Source organism: Mycteria americana, chromosome 1 (assembly GCF_035582795.1).
Source record: "Mycteria americana isolate JAX WOST 10 ecotype Jacksonville Zoo and Gardens chromosome 1, USCA_MyAme_1.0, whole genome shotgun sequence".
Taxonomy (NCBI): domain Eukaryota; kingdom Metazoa; phylum Chordata; class Aves; order Ciconiiformes; family Ciconiidae; genus Mycteria; species Mycteria americana.
The window spans coordinates 50,246,339-50,261,480 of record NC_134365.1 but is presented as its reverse complement, the minus strand read 5'-3'; the positions used below and the strand labels follow the sequence as shown (position 1 = coordinate 50,261,480).

At 36.1% G+C, this 15,142-nt stretch overlaps 1 protein-coding gene across 1 annotated transcript in view; it reads left to right on the top strand.

Annotated features, from left to right (window-relative positions):
* Nucleotides 1–8,853, top strand: part of DCN (decorin) — a 39,708-nt gene extending 30,855 nt beyond the window's left edge. The window contains exons 5-8 of the mRNA XM_075496887.1: nt 131–244; nt 1,462–1,555; nt 6,100–6,238; nt 7,343–8,853. Of these exons, the coding sequence (XP_075353002.1) occupies nt 131–244; nt 1,462–1,555; nt 6,100–6,238; nt 7,343–7,537 (542 nt within the window). The 3' untranslated portion in view covers nt 7,538–8,853. The remainder of the gene's footprint in view (nt 1–130; nt 245–1,461; nt 1,556–6,099; nt 6,239–7,342) is intronic.
* The last annotated feature ends 6,289 nt before the right edge of the window (nt 8,854–15,142 follow it).

Here is a 15,142-nt window from a genome sequence, read left to right as displayed (position 1 = left end):
TAGTTCAATCAGTGATTTTATGTAGAAAGACAAGAAATGCTCCAATAAATTGTACCTCCAAATTAGCTTTGACCTGAAGGATATAGGTACCTACACTGCAGCACAGCTCACGACCATGTTTTGTTGGCAGAACTAGGCACCAATCCAATCAAGAGTTCAGGCATTGAAAACGGAGCTTTTCAGGGGATGAAGAGGCTCTCCTACATCCGTATCGCAGACACCAACATTACTAGCATCCCAAAAGGTAAGAAATTCAATTAATATTTCAGAGATTTACACAGGTATAATCTAGTGACTTCTAGTCAGCTCGAAAAAAAATTATTATGGAAGCCTTCTGAGTCAGTCCTTAGAGTATCCATTACTTGACTACTTCATTTTTTGGTCAGTTGACTTTTATTGGTTTGGAAAATTTTGGTTTTCTATAATGAGAAGCTCCACAAGAGGTGCACTCTCAAAAGTAAGCCATTTTATGTCATTTTGCTTTTCTTGTCTCATAGCTGAAACATAAAATGGAAGAATGTGTTCACCCTCCAGCCCCGGTTGGTGAGCCTGATCAACATTACACAGATATAAACTCATGTAGAATTAACTGAATTTCTACAAGCATAAAATCAGCCCTCCACAAGTCTGTGGATTTGAAGCCACTTTGAAATCCTATGCCTATACAAAACAGAAACATTTGCTATTTTTAAAAGTACTTAATTGCAAATTGCTACAAAATAAGAACAACTTCAATATAACCTATTAAAACAAAACAAAACAAAACAAACCAGAATGGTTCCAATCCAGAGGAAATTATATTCAATTTATTCATACTTCAGCCAGAAGATTGTTTTGAAATAGCTGAAACTTTTTGAAAGTTAATACTAGTTGTTATTTCTTTCTTCCCACATTTCCTGTTTCGGATGTTCCTTAGAGGGACCTCAGATAGTTAAAATATTTGGTTCCAATTTTTTTTTCCTGGTAAACAGAATTTGCAAACTAGTATGTGCCCTACCTAAAATAACATTAAAATTATTTTACCTCATCTTTATAATCTCATTTTCTGCTGCCGTTATTTGTTAACATCTAGGTGCCAAATGTTTGTAGATTTATGTATGTGGATAGTCTGGCTAAAGTGAAGGCTCTTTCTCTTATACTATTATATATGTCCCATTTACATAATCATGAAAGCTAGAATTCATATCTGAGAAGAATTTCATTTAGCTATTTTTTAAGAATTAACTCTTCTGTAATGACCTTAGGAGCTTGGTGTTATTTCATGCCAAATAAATTGTTACTAGCTGTTTTCAGTTTCCCTGATTGTGAAAGTTCCTTGTTTCATTCAGTGAATTGTTCTTGGCCATGTCTAGTAAAAATATTTTTGTTACTGTAAAAGAGCCTCAGTATAACACAAGTCCTTTAAAAAAATATAATAATCCAGTTTTATCAAAAGTAATTTGACGGTGTTCTCTCTTTCAGGCCTTCCCCCATCCCTTACTGAACTTCATCTTGATGGCAACAAAATCAGCAAAATTGATGCTGAAGGTCTGTCTGGACTCATTAACTTGGCGAAGTAAGAATTCATTTCTTCTTTTCATATAAAATATTAGTTGAAATTGTAACCACCACACACACAATTAAAAAACATCATTCTGGGCTTCATGACCGTTATCATCACTGAAGCAGTACATAACTTAGCAGGAAAAGCTTCTAAGGACTTGTGTACTGACTTAAGAGAACAAACACTTTTTTTTCTAGCAACACTTTCCAGCTGTTTTCGATTATGAGTGATGTATGCCCAGGACAACTGTTTCTTTGATTAAAAAAAAAAAAAAAGAAAGATAAAGAGAGCAATTAGATTTTTAAATTATGTTATGCTTCTTTCATTGTATTTCCATCTTTGGTTTATGCAGTTTTCTTGGGACACTGCATTACTCATGCAATTTGCCCTGGAAACTGAGGAAAAAAGCACATGGGAAGCAAAACTGCTTGCAAAAGTGTTTCCTTCATTTCTCAAGAAAGGCAAGTCTGCAATGAGTCTAGGAACATGACAAAAAAATAATCATACAATATAAATGAAAAAGTGTCATTTTTTCAGAGTGATTGTACCTCGCTAATCTGTGAATATGTTGTAGAATAAGTTTCTCTAACTCTAGGAAACTGTAAGGAGAATTTCCAAAGAGCAGTTATAGACATACAGAATTATTTGTGAATTAGTTCACATTAGATAACATGCTAAAATAGTAAAATGGGCCTTTACTACAAGGTATTTTAATACTATGATACTTTAAACCTTTGTATGAAAATAGAAGTGTAATTGATCTAAAAGACCGTTAATAAGATTACTGGATCTAATTCCTGGATCTTCATCTTAATTATTCTGCTTGTCATAATGAAGGCAGAAAACTGAAATCAAAGAAAGATTACTGAACAACAGGAGTTCAAGGTGAAGTTTATCACTGTTTATAGTAGCTTGGACAGCAGTTTGGTGCAATGAAGTATATAGTAACTTAACACGTATTTCGAATCTGGCAATTCCAAGTGATAAAGCTTAGAACAGCTTTCTCGAACTTGTAAAATAAGACATTTCAACTCATGTTTGATGTTCATATTTGATCACAGATTCATCCCTGCTCAACAAAAAGTCTACTCCTGGATTTTATTGAAAAAATAAAAATACCATAATTATGTGTTAGAGGACTATGAAGCAGTTATTGGTTATGATAGAGGCTTAGTATAAAATGTAACATCCTCCAGAGAAATTATAAAAAAACCTTCCAAACCCAAAACAAGATCATAACTACTCAGGTAGACTGTAATTTACTTTACTGGGGGAGGGAGGCGTGGGGTGTGTCAGCTGTCCTGCAGATGACAGAGTTTTTCTGATTTTCACATTCACACTGGGGAAACACTACAGGCAACATCACATGGACAACATTGTTGGAAGTCCTTCTTAAGACATAAAGTTTTATGCAGCAAGTACTGATGGACTACTAAAAATGTCTAACCTTGGGCTGCTTCTATTGTAGCTGTACTGTACGGAGAAACAAGATACTCTGTTGATCATGGTGTGGAAATGTGGAGCTGCTCACAGCAAGCACCGAGTTTTAAACTGCTCTCTGGCCTGTGCTTAAGCAGGCAACCTAAGCATAGTCAGAAATGCTCTTTTGCAAAGTTGAAAAGTAAGGCAGAAAACAGATTGGCCAAAAAGGAGTACATTGGACATAACAGAGCAGACAGATGAAGAAAGGAGGGAGCTATGGGAGAGCTGCAGGACAGCATATGGGATAAATCTAAGGGACAGCATGCCCCTTATGCCACAGAAACAAGCTACCAAAACCCAGCTTTTATTTGCACATCTAAGTCTTCAGGAACATCAGTACGGGGTCAGACCACTCTCCTCCTGGATCGTGTCAACTCATGCTCAACAGTCTAATAGGTCCCCTAAAGCACAGTTAGACTTTGAGAAACAGGTCATTTTTCTGACTGTGTTAAGGTGTTTTGAACTGTAAAATGTTCCACATAAGAGCTTGGTGTAGATCTACTGCTCATTCTCTTTTAAATTCTTGAGTTCTAGCAGACCTCCAGTATTTGTCCTTTTTGTTGTTTGTTTTCCTTGTAAAATTACTCCTAAGTCTTTCAAAAGTCTTCATATAGTGTTGCAGTGGAAAAAAACTTATCTCACGAATATAAACCGAACAAAGACTTTGCTGGTTATGTGCAGGAATGAGCTCCACAGGAGGATATACACACTACACAACTGATGTTACTAATGACTATATCCTATTAAAGTTTACTGAAAAGATCTAGGTCCATACACGGGGAGTTGCATCAAGCCCAGAATAACAATGATTTTGACTAACATGAAGTCTGTTAAAAAAAAGTGGAAATGGGCCAGCAGGGATGTTGGAGACAAAAGAAGGTGAAAAATATTTGAGAATTTCTTCAATTTTTAGATATGTTTTTCATTATATGCTTCAATGATTTAGAACATTGTGACTAGATCAGCTAGAACACTGGAAAAAATGTTACCTATTCACTAACAAAAAAGGAAGGAATATGTCAATATATTAAGCAAGAGTGATTTTTCAAATTCTTCCCTTTTTTTTTCCCATAGGAAAAAGAACAGAGATAAAGACCATATTCTTTCCTAACACTCTTAATGACCCTGTATTTTACACACTAATATTGACTTATTTCATTTGTAAACATAGCCTGGAGTGACTGAGAGTTTTTGTAACACATTTAGATGAGATGTAATTGCACATAATTTGACTGCTTGTGGGAGTTAGATCCACTTTCCTACAGAATCCTCTAATTTTACTCTTTCCCTAAAAAGTCTTTCCCTGTATGAGCTAATGCCGAGTTGGATCTTGTCCATCCCTATGGTGTGTAAAGTGGTTACTTTTGCTTCAACAGACCAATATGAAAGTCAAACCTGCTTTTTTTCATTCTGGTCTCCCTAGGTGTGACACACCTGCTTGTAGACCTGCATATGTAGCGAGCATATATTTAGATATGTGTCAACCAAGAATTTATAGCCTTCTGCCAAAATGTTTTGTTTTCCCAATCCTTTTGAAGACGTTAATTATGAGCACCCATCACTGTGTAGACATTCTGTAGATCTTCAGACCAAATTGCTCTGTAGGATCAAATCCCCCAAGCTTTCCTAAATCTCAGTGTACTCAGAAGGAATTTTGTTCTAATAACTTTTAAATGAAAATTCTTCCTGACCAAATTCTAGCAAAGATGTGGAATACTGTTAACTGATTTCTGAGTGAAATGAATCCCTGTTGATGTCAGTTGGAGATCTCAGTAAGCTCTCCTTTGTCATTTAACAGATTGATAACATTGCAATGTTTAAATGAGTATGATATGACTATTTGTATTATAAATAATACTAGTTAACAAGATATTTCTTTGACTGTTTATTTTTAAAAGGAAAATTATAAAATGTGCTTCTATTCTTGGACAGCATTATTTCTGGAAACATGTCTGCCATAAAGATCAAACAAGAATTTTTAGTTCTGTGATTTTATACTAGGTTCAGATTCTGACTTTTGAACCTGGCACGAGCCACAGAGAATTACAGGTAGTAGTTTACTATGAATAAGACTTTCTTTAAAAGTACTCATCCATAGCAAATTATTTTATCACAAGGATTCTGATTACCTATATTAAATTCTTTACTTGATTCAGTTATTAATAAATGTCAGAGAATTTTTTCCCTCAAAATTAAAAAAGATTGCTTAAAGAAAAAAGATAAAGCAAACTAAATGAAGTAGGTTTAGCCTTTATAGAAATAATTTTCTCAAAGGACAACACTCCTGATGATGACGACGCCTGCAGAATTACCACTGAATTCCTTACTGCAACACAGAGCATTGTAACTTATGAGAGTGTCTTGAAAAAATTCTGTAGTTCAGTAATTGCAAACCAAAATAGTATTAACACAGAAATACACAGATAGGACCAGATTTTCCAAGTTGGACATACACTGTGCTAGTAAACCCAGAATGTGGATGTGTAAAGCAGGAAGGATGATTTTATGATGAAAGCTCTGCACTGGAACCTGGGGGAAATGCGTATGTCCTACTTCTGTGTCCTGCTGAACAAATCATTATGTATGACTCAGCTCCTGTTTCCAGTCTGTAACACAGCTCTAACTACATAAGTATCTTAGAAGGATGTGGTGAAGATTTAGACATAACAGTTCTGGTCACCCTGGGTTATGTAGTTTGACAAAGAAAGTTACAGTCAGTGCTCCTGAAGTCATGCAGGAAACTCTTATTCAGCTTTTAAAGAAAGACTGGTGCCTATGGAGGTACACAGTATGTATTTACAGTGGGATTAGTCATATAGTTCATGAAAGTATGCAGTACCATGGGCACAAGTTGAATGATATCGTGATAATTATCACATGTTGACATCACATGTCAAACTTATTTAAATATGTTTAACTAAACTAGTTTTCTGTGGTGACTCTGTACCTCATGCATAATTCTGAAAATTAGCCTGGTCTGTTCTATAACAGTAGTGTAGAGAAGTAATCAACCCAAGAAAGATGGTCATGTGGGCAAATTTAACATATCGTTTTGTTTGTGGGTTTTTTTTCAGATTGGGTCTCAGCTTCAACAGTATTTCTTCAGTTGAAAATGGCTCTCTTAACAACGTACCTCATCTGAGAGAGCTCCATTTGAACAACAATGAACTTGTCAGAGTACCTAATGGGCTGGGTGAACACAAATATATCCAGGTAAAGTTTATCATATTGCCTCAGAGAGCAAAAGTTGAAAGATTCCGAATGGTATTTGTATGGTTATTCAGTCTTGAACAGAAACATATACGGTATTTGTGCAAAAGGTAACTTGATGCAAATTTCATAAACTGTTGAATAGGCATGGAAATGTTGCATACAACAGGAAGACTCTTTTCTGATTTTTGTGTGGATGTGGCTATGGAGGTGTATGGGTCTGGAGTTGTGCCTAATTATCTCTCTGTGTCTGAGGGAACAGAACAAATATGGGATTATTTGTGTACTTTGATTTCCTCTTTACTCAAAAATGCCTTCAAAGAACATTTCTTCAGTTGATTTTTTTTCAATTCTACTCAGTGACATTTTGCAACCTTTCCCAAGAACTTTCCCTTTGGTATCTCACAAAGCTGTTCCTTCAGGAGGGCAAAGAGACGCAATATGCATTTCCCAGCAGCCGTATTTTTATGGTCTGTGTGGCTGGATAGCTAGAAATATGGCCTCTTCAAACCAATTGAAATCTGTCTTCACTTGGACTAAGATTTTACGGGAAAACAAGCTCGCAAAGAATGAAGACTCCCAAATGTAAATCACCACTTGCACGTAGCTTGGGAAAATTCATCAGAAAAGGTGATTCTGGAGCAAAGTAATATTCATCAGCTATTTTAAATCATCATTAGTGATTACTTTGGCTCTGAGTCCTGTACAGTCCTGTACTCTGAGTCATGACAGTGAAACTATTAGAGCTGGAGAGAAACCAATTAGCACCAAATTCATTCTTTATATACAGCACCTGCTTCTGAACGGCAGCACTGTATTAATAATTCCACATCTTTGACTCCTGTTTTGGTTGCAGTATGATCAAGTGATAGTAATGTTATTAGATTGCCTTGCACAGTTTCTGCTCTTTCCATAGAAATTATTTCTAATTGGGTATACTCTAGGAATTGCAAAAGGTAAGCAAAATCAAGCATTTGTTTGGAAAAAAGGATATATTGTTACTCTGTACAACATTGCACAATACATACCTAATATTTGACATCAAATCATTTATCTTATTTGCCATGGTAGCTCTATGTCTCACTTCTGTAATTCTATGCTTTTCAGGTGGTCTATCTTCATAACAACAAAATTGCTTCGATTGGTATCAACGACTTTTGCCCTCTTGGGTACAACACCAAAAAGGCTAGCTATTCCGGTGTGAGTCTCTTCAGCAACCCCGTGCAGTACTGGGAAATCCAACCCTCTGCTTTCCGATGTATCCATGAACGTTCTGCAGTACAGATTGGAAATTACAAATAGATGTCTAAAGATGGGGTTCGGTTGTGTTTCAGCTAAAGTACCTGTTGTAATAGGCCTGTTCAAAAAATTGTTGCTAACAATTAATGCCAAACACCAGAAACTTCACTTTAAAGTGGAGATGATCCATTGATGTAGAATAAATGAATCATTGCAGATGTACAAGGTCAAGCATACCATCAAAAAGAATTGCCAATTGTGCTTTAAACTGACTTATTTCAGCCTTCTTTTCCAGCATGCTTTCTGTGGTATTTTTCAGTTTGCTGAATGCTACAGGTTTTCAGATTCCACTGTATATGAGATTCGGAGTAAATATTTGTCAAGCTATGATATTAAAAAAAAGATAGTGATTGAGGTTATTTTTATAGCCACACACACAAAAAAATAGTAGAGGGAAAAAAGACTCTCAAATCATCTTGAGACTTGAGAAGGTGAGAGTTACCTCCTTTAAATTTATTTCAAGCCCTGGAGGTTTAAAAATATCCACTATAACACTAAGCTAATTCTGAATGTATCTATTTAGCAGAGGCAAATAAAGTTGTTGCTAATGTCATTATTTTGGGAAAAAGAAGATAAATTCATATTGTACACATAGTTCTTTAAAGTTTGCCATTCTTCTAGAGCAACGCTAATCAGGATTAGCCTAACATAATCCTATTGAAAAAAATAATGAGTAGTCTGCAGTTCAAAACCTGTAACCTATGTCTGGAGCTCAATGACTAAATTTCTCTAGGGCAAATCCCTCTCACCTTAGTCACAAGAGCAGTTTTAATGACTTCAGTGAGACTGCCTTGCAGGGTATGGTATTAGGGTTTAGTCATTGGTATCAATCCATGTATGTATCTAAACCAAAAATAATAGCAGTTCACTGTTCACTTGTTCTGCATTATACATTTGTCAGCATCCTTTACTGTTTTTGTTTTTTAAACAATGTTTTTAATTGTCAAGTAGAGATATGCAGGCTTCCCATCTGATGAATTTGTGAAATTTAGATTATTAGCAAAATCATAAGTATAGCAAAATGTGAAGTGAAATAACTGCAGGGCCTAGCTGGACATTGCTGGGACATCATTCGTAGAAGTATCTTCTTAGAGTGATTTGAAGCCCTCTGCAAATTAGGATTCTTCAACCCATACCAGTAGGTAGCAAGCACATCAAAGGTAGGCTGCACATTTCTACTGTCAATCTACAAAGCTAAACATATACTCAATAAAAATGTCACCTTAAGAGAATCTTCTGCAGCCTCTTAATACTCCAAGGTCAATCTCTCTAATTTGTAAAACTTATATGTCATTTATATTAAAGAATAATGTAATACAGGCAAACTCCAAAGTGTTTGTCTTTCATTTCTGTTTTGATAGCATAACATAGTGTGTCAGAATTTTAATTATGAGTAAGTCTTGAAGATTTAACATCTTTGGCATCGTGATCGCTAAAGTAAGAGCAAGTTGTGTGAAATTCTCTTGCCTCAAGAAACTTTTTAATCCCTAACACTCATAGGTATTGTTTCTAGAAAATGAATATATTCTCTTTATAGCTGTCATTTATTCGGGTAGTAAATAATTGGAAACTATTATGAATCACTAAAGCCATTACATAGAAAAAGAGTGTTTACACTCTTGTTAGCTATCTTCATATGGTAGCCAATGATTTCCCCCATTTGCATCTGTTTTTTCTTCCAGGTTTCACATTTTCTGAGTGTTATTTTTAAATAAAAGTAACAGTACATTATATCCTTCTGTCACTGGAGGGAAAACCCTCCAGAAAATCAGCAGTTGGTTAGATTTTTTCCTTTTGGTTCTTGGTTGGATATCTGCTCTTATTCAGAGGGAAACTTCATGCAGAAAGCTAAGCATTGGCATTTCAACAGAGAACAAAGTCATTGTCTGAGCTTGAATGACTCCACAGGGTTTGTATGTACACAGTTCGAAGTAGCAGATACAGATACAACTTATAGGAAGAGATTTATACAATAAATAATAACAATTACTTATTACATAAAACTTCATATAAACATATACACAAACTACCCATTTCTCCCTCCATGGCTTTAAAATCTCTCCATACTAAGGCTTTCCTTTCAAACTAGAAGCAACTTTAAGCCCAGTGGAAAATATCTGAGCCTGGTCCTCCTCTGTAATACTCATGGTATGTCCCATACCAAGCTTGCTGCCCTCTGTGCTAAAGCACAGGCTATTCCTCATAAAATATATTCCCCGCTAACAACCAAGGGCTGCAAAGGTAACAGGACTTTCCTGATTCCCAGTCCTGTGCAATAAAACAGAATAAGCAAATCCTATAACATGAGACCTCAGCAAGATCATGACAAATTCAAAAGGGAAACACACTGTTGGTTTTCCATAAATTGTACAGCCATACGTACAATGTCTGACTGATGGGACTCTATCTACACGTAGCATCTGCAAAGACTTCAAAGCGGTGGGAAGCCCAATATTCTTAAAACTGCTTTTCATATAAATACAGAACATATGGCTCTTCCACTTAAAAACAAAACAAAACAAAACAAAACAAAAAAAAAAGGAAAAAGGAAGAAAGAAAAAAAGAACAAACCCAAACAGAAATAAATGAGAACTAAAGTAGAAAGCCTTTAGGCCCAACAGCGCATTTCCAATCCCTCCATAAAGTATGAAGGTGGTAAACAGTCCCAACTGTAGGACTCCAACACATAAAGGAATAAAACCCTTGTTTCCTGGTGCAGCCTAAGGCATCTTATCCCTTCCTGCATCCCTGGGCCACAGAGGGGTCACTGCAGGCAAGGGTGTGACCATCTCTTGGGTGTGAGAATAGACCCTCCTAGGGAGCCTGAAACAAAAGATAGCCTAATAATTGGAAAATTCAAGCTGGTGAAAACAACAGATACGATAATAAAAAAGGTGTAGTGACAGATCCTCAGCTGCAAGAACGATAGAAGAATTTAACTGACATACAGAGGCTTCTTATTTCTTCCACCATCTTCCAATAAAATTATAAAAAATTCAAGCTAAAATAATAGCACTTGCTTGCCCTTTCTTTTAAAACCAATTTTCTAATAATATTTTTAAAATTCTATCTTTTTGTAATAAAGAAGACAGAATAATAAAATTAGAGACAACAATGTATTTTCTGCCATCTTAAATTAATAATGCCTATGATTCATCACACTACTGAGGAACATGCCTGAGTAAATGTTTGGACTTCCCTTTTTCTTATTTAAAGAGCTTTTCAGAATTATGGCCGATATTTTCTGCTACTTTTTGATATCTAAATGTATAATTTTTACCCAAGTCATGAATCTTATTAAAGTATTAATTAAAATCCCTGTAAGAGGTTTTTAACTAAAGAAAATAGTCCCTTCTATTTTCTACTGCATTGACTAAATAAGTTGGAAATGAAAATGATGTCTTGAAGAAGCAATGCTTCTTTGAGATTTTACTGCAGTCTGATGGTAATACTGTAAACTTATTCTTTTGCTTTTGTGGTATCCTATCCACTTTTTTCTTTTTTCTTTTTTTTTTAATTAATTAAATCCCTCAGGTTTAGGCTTTCCAAAGGTACATACACATTTTTTGCTAGCAAACCCATATATTGCTAAAGAATATTATTTTTCAAAACTTAACTACAAATCAATTAGCCCCTTCATATATGCTTGTCTTTTAAGGCCAGAAGGGAGCTGGCTGGTTTCTCCTAAAGTGCACCAGGTTACGGACACTCATCATATACTTGATTGCTGATGTATAAATGTCATCAAATCTAATTTCATTTCCAGGAAAGGATCAACTCTTAAATCCCTGGCATCAACGTGTTGCTCTGATTTCCAGGCCTATAGATTTTTTTCGGTTCCCTCCACAAACTGCTTCTCAAATCCTCTAAACACAATGTCTGGCAACAGCTCTTTAGCCCATAACCTGGTTTTTTGACCTTTGAACTTTTGAACAGAGTGAACCACTCTGTTATAATCTCTTTCTTCTTATGTTTGTTACTTTTTTTTAAACAGATAGTATTATCTACCTCACAGTCATACATACAAATTAACAGAAAGCTGAGAAATTGCTTGTGTTGGATGCAAGCATTAATTTCATGCATCTATAATATCATATGCAAAATAACTAGAAAAGATTACAAAAGACTTTCTGATCCCACCACTGCTCTGAAGTGCCATCTAGTGTCACTGAGGGACAGTAACAAAGTTACTGTTCACTAATTGTGAAAACCAGGGGGAAAGATGTTTATGAGGCTCTATGAAAAGAGGCTACACAAATTCACATACTTACTCTGCTGGTTTGCTTCTCTCTCTCTCTCTCTCTTTTTTTTTTTTAAAGTCAGAGCACATAGCAGTGAAATCAATAGCCTTTTTGTATGTCCACAGTTGAATATTCTTGCTTTGGACATGGATGTGTTTTTGCTCATCCTCTCTGAATACACACATTGCTTTGAAGTCAGTTTTGCTACAGGGACTGGCCTAGATCTCTATAATTTTTTTTCAAAAGAGGTGGCCTTATTTTCCATGGTCATTAACAAGCTATTGCTAGGTGGTTGGGTTTTTTCCATTTCAAATTTTAAACCACCAAAGGGATTTAGTTGGTGCTAATTGAGTTAGAAGTAGTTTATTCAATAAAAAGAAAAAGACATTAAGGAGCATGTTAGTGACAAATGTGCACAGCACTGAAGCGGAAACGTGGGCTGTGAGATATTCAATATTAAGTGCATCATCTCCAAACTGAAGTAGTGGAACTAAAAACAGTCGATCAATTTTAGCATAAAACATTACCCGAACAGTGCTCCAGCAGCTCCAGCTGCAATAGAACAAAGTGTCTGTGCATCTCCTGAAAAGGCACAAAATCTGTTTTAGTGTTTGAGTTAAACTCAACACAAACACTCAGACAGCTAGACTCATCAATGGATACATTTAAAGTGACATAAAACAGCCTTTGGTATCCTGCCCTGCTTCCTGCTCTGGAAATTCAGGGCTGTTAGTGTACTGTAAGTGCCTGAGGATGAGTCTGGATGCAGGTTCTACAGAGGGCTGCTTAGCCTGCCTGTTAAACCCCACACTTTCCTTTCTGAGATACAAAGATGTGGTTTCTTCAAAACTGCTTTGTCAGGCTGTTCTCTTACTCAGTGTGTACATTATGCCGCTTGAAAGCTTTGGAGATTACCTCTATGTGGGTGTCTTAAGTCAGCAGACCAGGAGAATGTTAATGCTCTGTTACTGCCTACTTAAATTTGTGGGAGAAAGAATGGACAAAACGATGAAAAATGGTATTGTCTTAATCATAGATATATATATGCGCATATCTTTTTAGATTATAATATAATATTAAAAAAAGAATTAAAGGTAACTAATAACAAAATCAGAGAATCTGCAGTGTGATGAGAAGCAGTGATGGTCATGTTTCTGAATCCACACGTATGGCTGCAGCAAGCAACACAGTGAAAAGTTTTTGGAAAATAACGAACATTGTAGGCCTTGCATCTGCAAATATTTACTTGTATGAATAGTTCCAATGTTTTCAGCCAGAGGAACTGAAAGCTACAGATGAGCACTCAGTTTTGAAGGGAAATTAAACAAAAGATGTTATCCACTGTCTAAATACAAAAACCAGTTTTTAAACAAACAAACAACACACTGTCTAAACCACCTCCATCCAGAAAAGTTTCATCCAAAGAATTGTCCTAGGTGCTGTCTTTGGTTCACATCCAGATGGAGAGAAGATGAATATTTGCTAATTCTGATTTCTGGTGATAAATGGCATGATATTTTGCTTATATGCACAAATATTAATCGGTAGTTTTTGTTGCTCCAAGCATTTGGCGGAATGGACAGTAGAATATGTACTGCTTTATTCTATATAAATGGTTACAATTTACAAAACTTTTTATTTCCATGTATAACATGAAATCAAGCAAATTCCATTTTTTTTCCAGCCCTTTATGTTATTGACTCAACAGCATTGCAGTATATAAATTATGATAAATCATACTTACACTTTTTATTCATTTTCAACTAATATGTTAAACTACATATTATATTTGAATGAAAAAGCCTTAAAGATTTTGCTACTATTTTTGCAAACTTCGGGTTTGGACAAGTTACATTATTGCTTCCAGATGAAGACTTTAGTTGAGATTAATTAGGCTAGTGCTTCTCCACACAGTAACTTTTTGAAAGTGTTCAAATCCCAATATAAAGGCATGGAAAATAGGGACCATGTGTCTGCTGCTAAATGCATGTTAGAAAGTCCTTTCAACAGGAAAACTCAGAGCCAATTAAGCTAATCACGTAGTATTCTGCTGATGAATCCTTTCATATATTAACTTCAAGGTATTGAGTCCTTGCAGGAATCAAAATGTTATAAAGAATAAACCAAATTCCAGAGTGCAGGAAAAAAAGGAATTTCAAAATGCAAAAATAATCTTGACATGCAAGAAAGAATCATTCTAAATATTGCTTGGCTATGTTAGAGACTCTAAACAACTGAAATGCTTCAAAAGGCTTATTCAGTTCTGAGAATAATTCTTCAGAGGTTTGTCCATGCACGTCATTCTAATGTAGAAGGAGAAAGTGGATATGTTGCAATGAAGTCTTGAAACAAAGCATTGTCTTTGAAGTGTTGGATAACGGAGAGCCATTGAGAGATCCTAAACCTCAGGCGATCTAATATTTCATCATGCCATCACCAAAATTAAACAAAAAGATTAACCTTTTGGGTATTTTTTTCTCTTCTATCCCTTACTGCTCATTTCTAGCACCAAGTTCTTTAAAGACATGCCAATCATTTTTGATATGTAGTAGGAGCCACGGCATGTGTAGGTTACAGGGAGATAGAGAAGATTGTGTGAATTTGTGTTCAACAGATGCAGATAATTGGATTGTTATGGAAAAAGTTAAGTAGTTAGGCTCCTTACTGCTGTCAAAGCACTAAATTACCGTGAAATAGTAATATTTCCTTTGAACTACCTTGTCAGAATTCTGACCCACAGGATTGTTGTGTTCCCTACATCTTAGGCAGTGGGAATGTGCTCACACTATGGAAAAATACAACTGCATGATGATTTCAGATTATTCTGCAGAGCTGGAAAAGAAAAAGACAGCAGGAATAGGAATTGGAGAAGACATATCTCATTTACCAAAGCTCTGCTCTACAGAGAAGGAAGCTGAGGATGCCTCCCACCCTCCTCCACCCTCCCTCACAGTTCAAGTGAGAGAGGAGATAAAAGCTTTCTAGCCACTTGGCTACCTCATCGACAGCTTCTGGGCTGGTATGAGAGCATGTTTGGTAGTACATGAACATGTATGAACCTCATGAAGGTCAAGGCAATCCCAGTATCAGTACAGACTGGGTGATGAATGGATTAGCCCTGCAGAGAAGGACTTTGGGTTACTGGTGGATGAAAAATTGGATATGAGCCAGCAATGTGTGCTTGCAACCCAGAAAGCCAGTCACATCTTGGGCTGCATAAAAAGTGGCCAGCAGGTCAAGGGGGTTGATTCTGCCCCTCTACTCTGCTCTCGTGAGACCCCCCACCTGAGGTACTGCATCCAGTTCTGGGGTCCCCAGCACAAGAAAGACATGGCCCTGTTAGAGCGGGTCCAGAGGAGAGCCACAG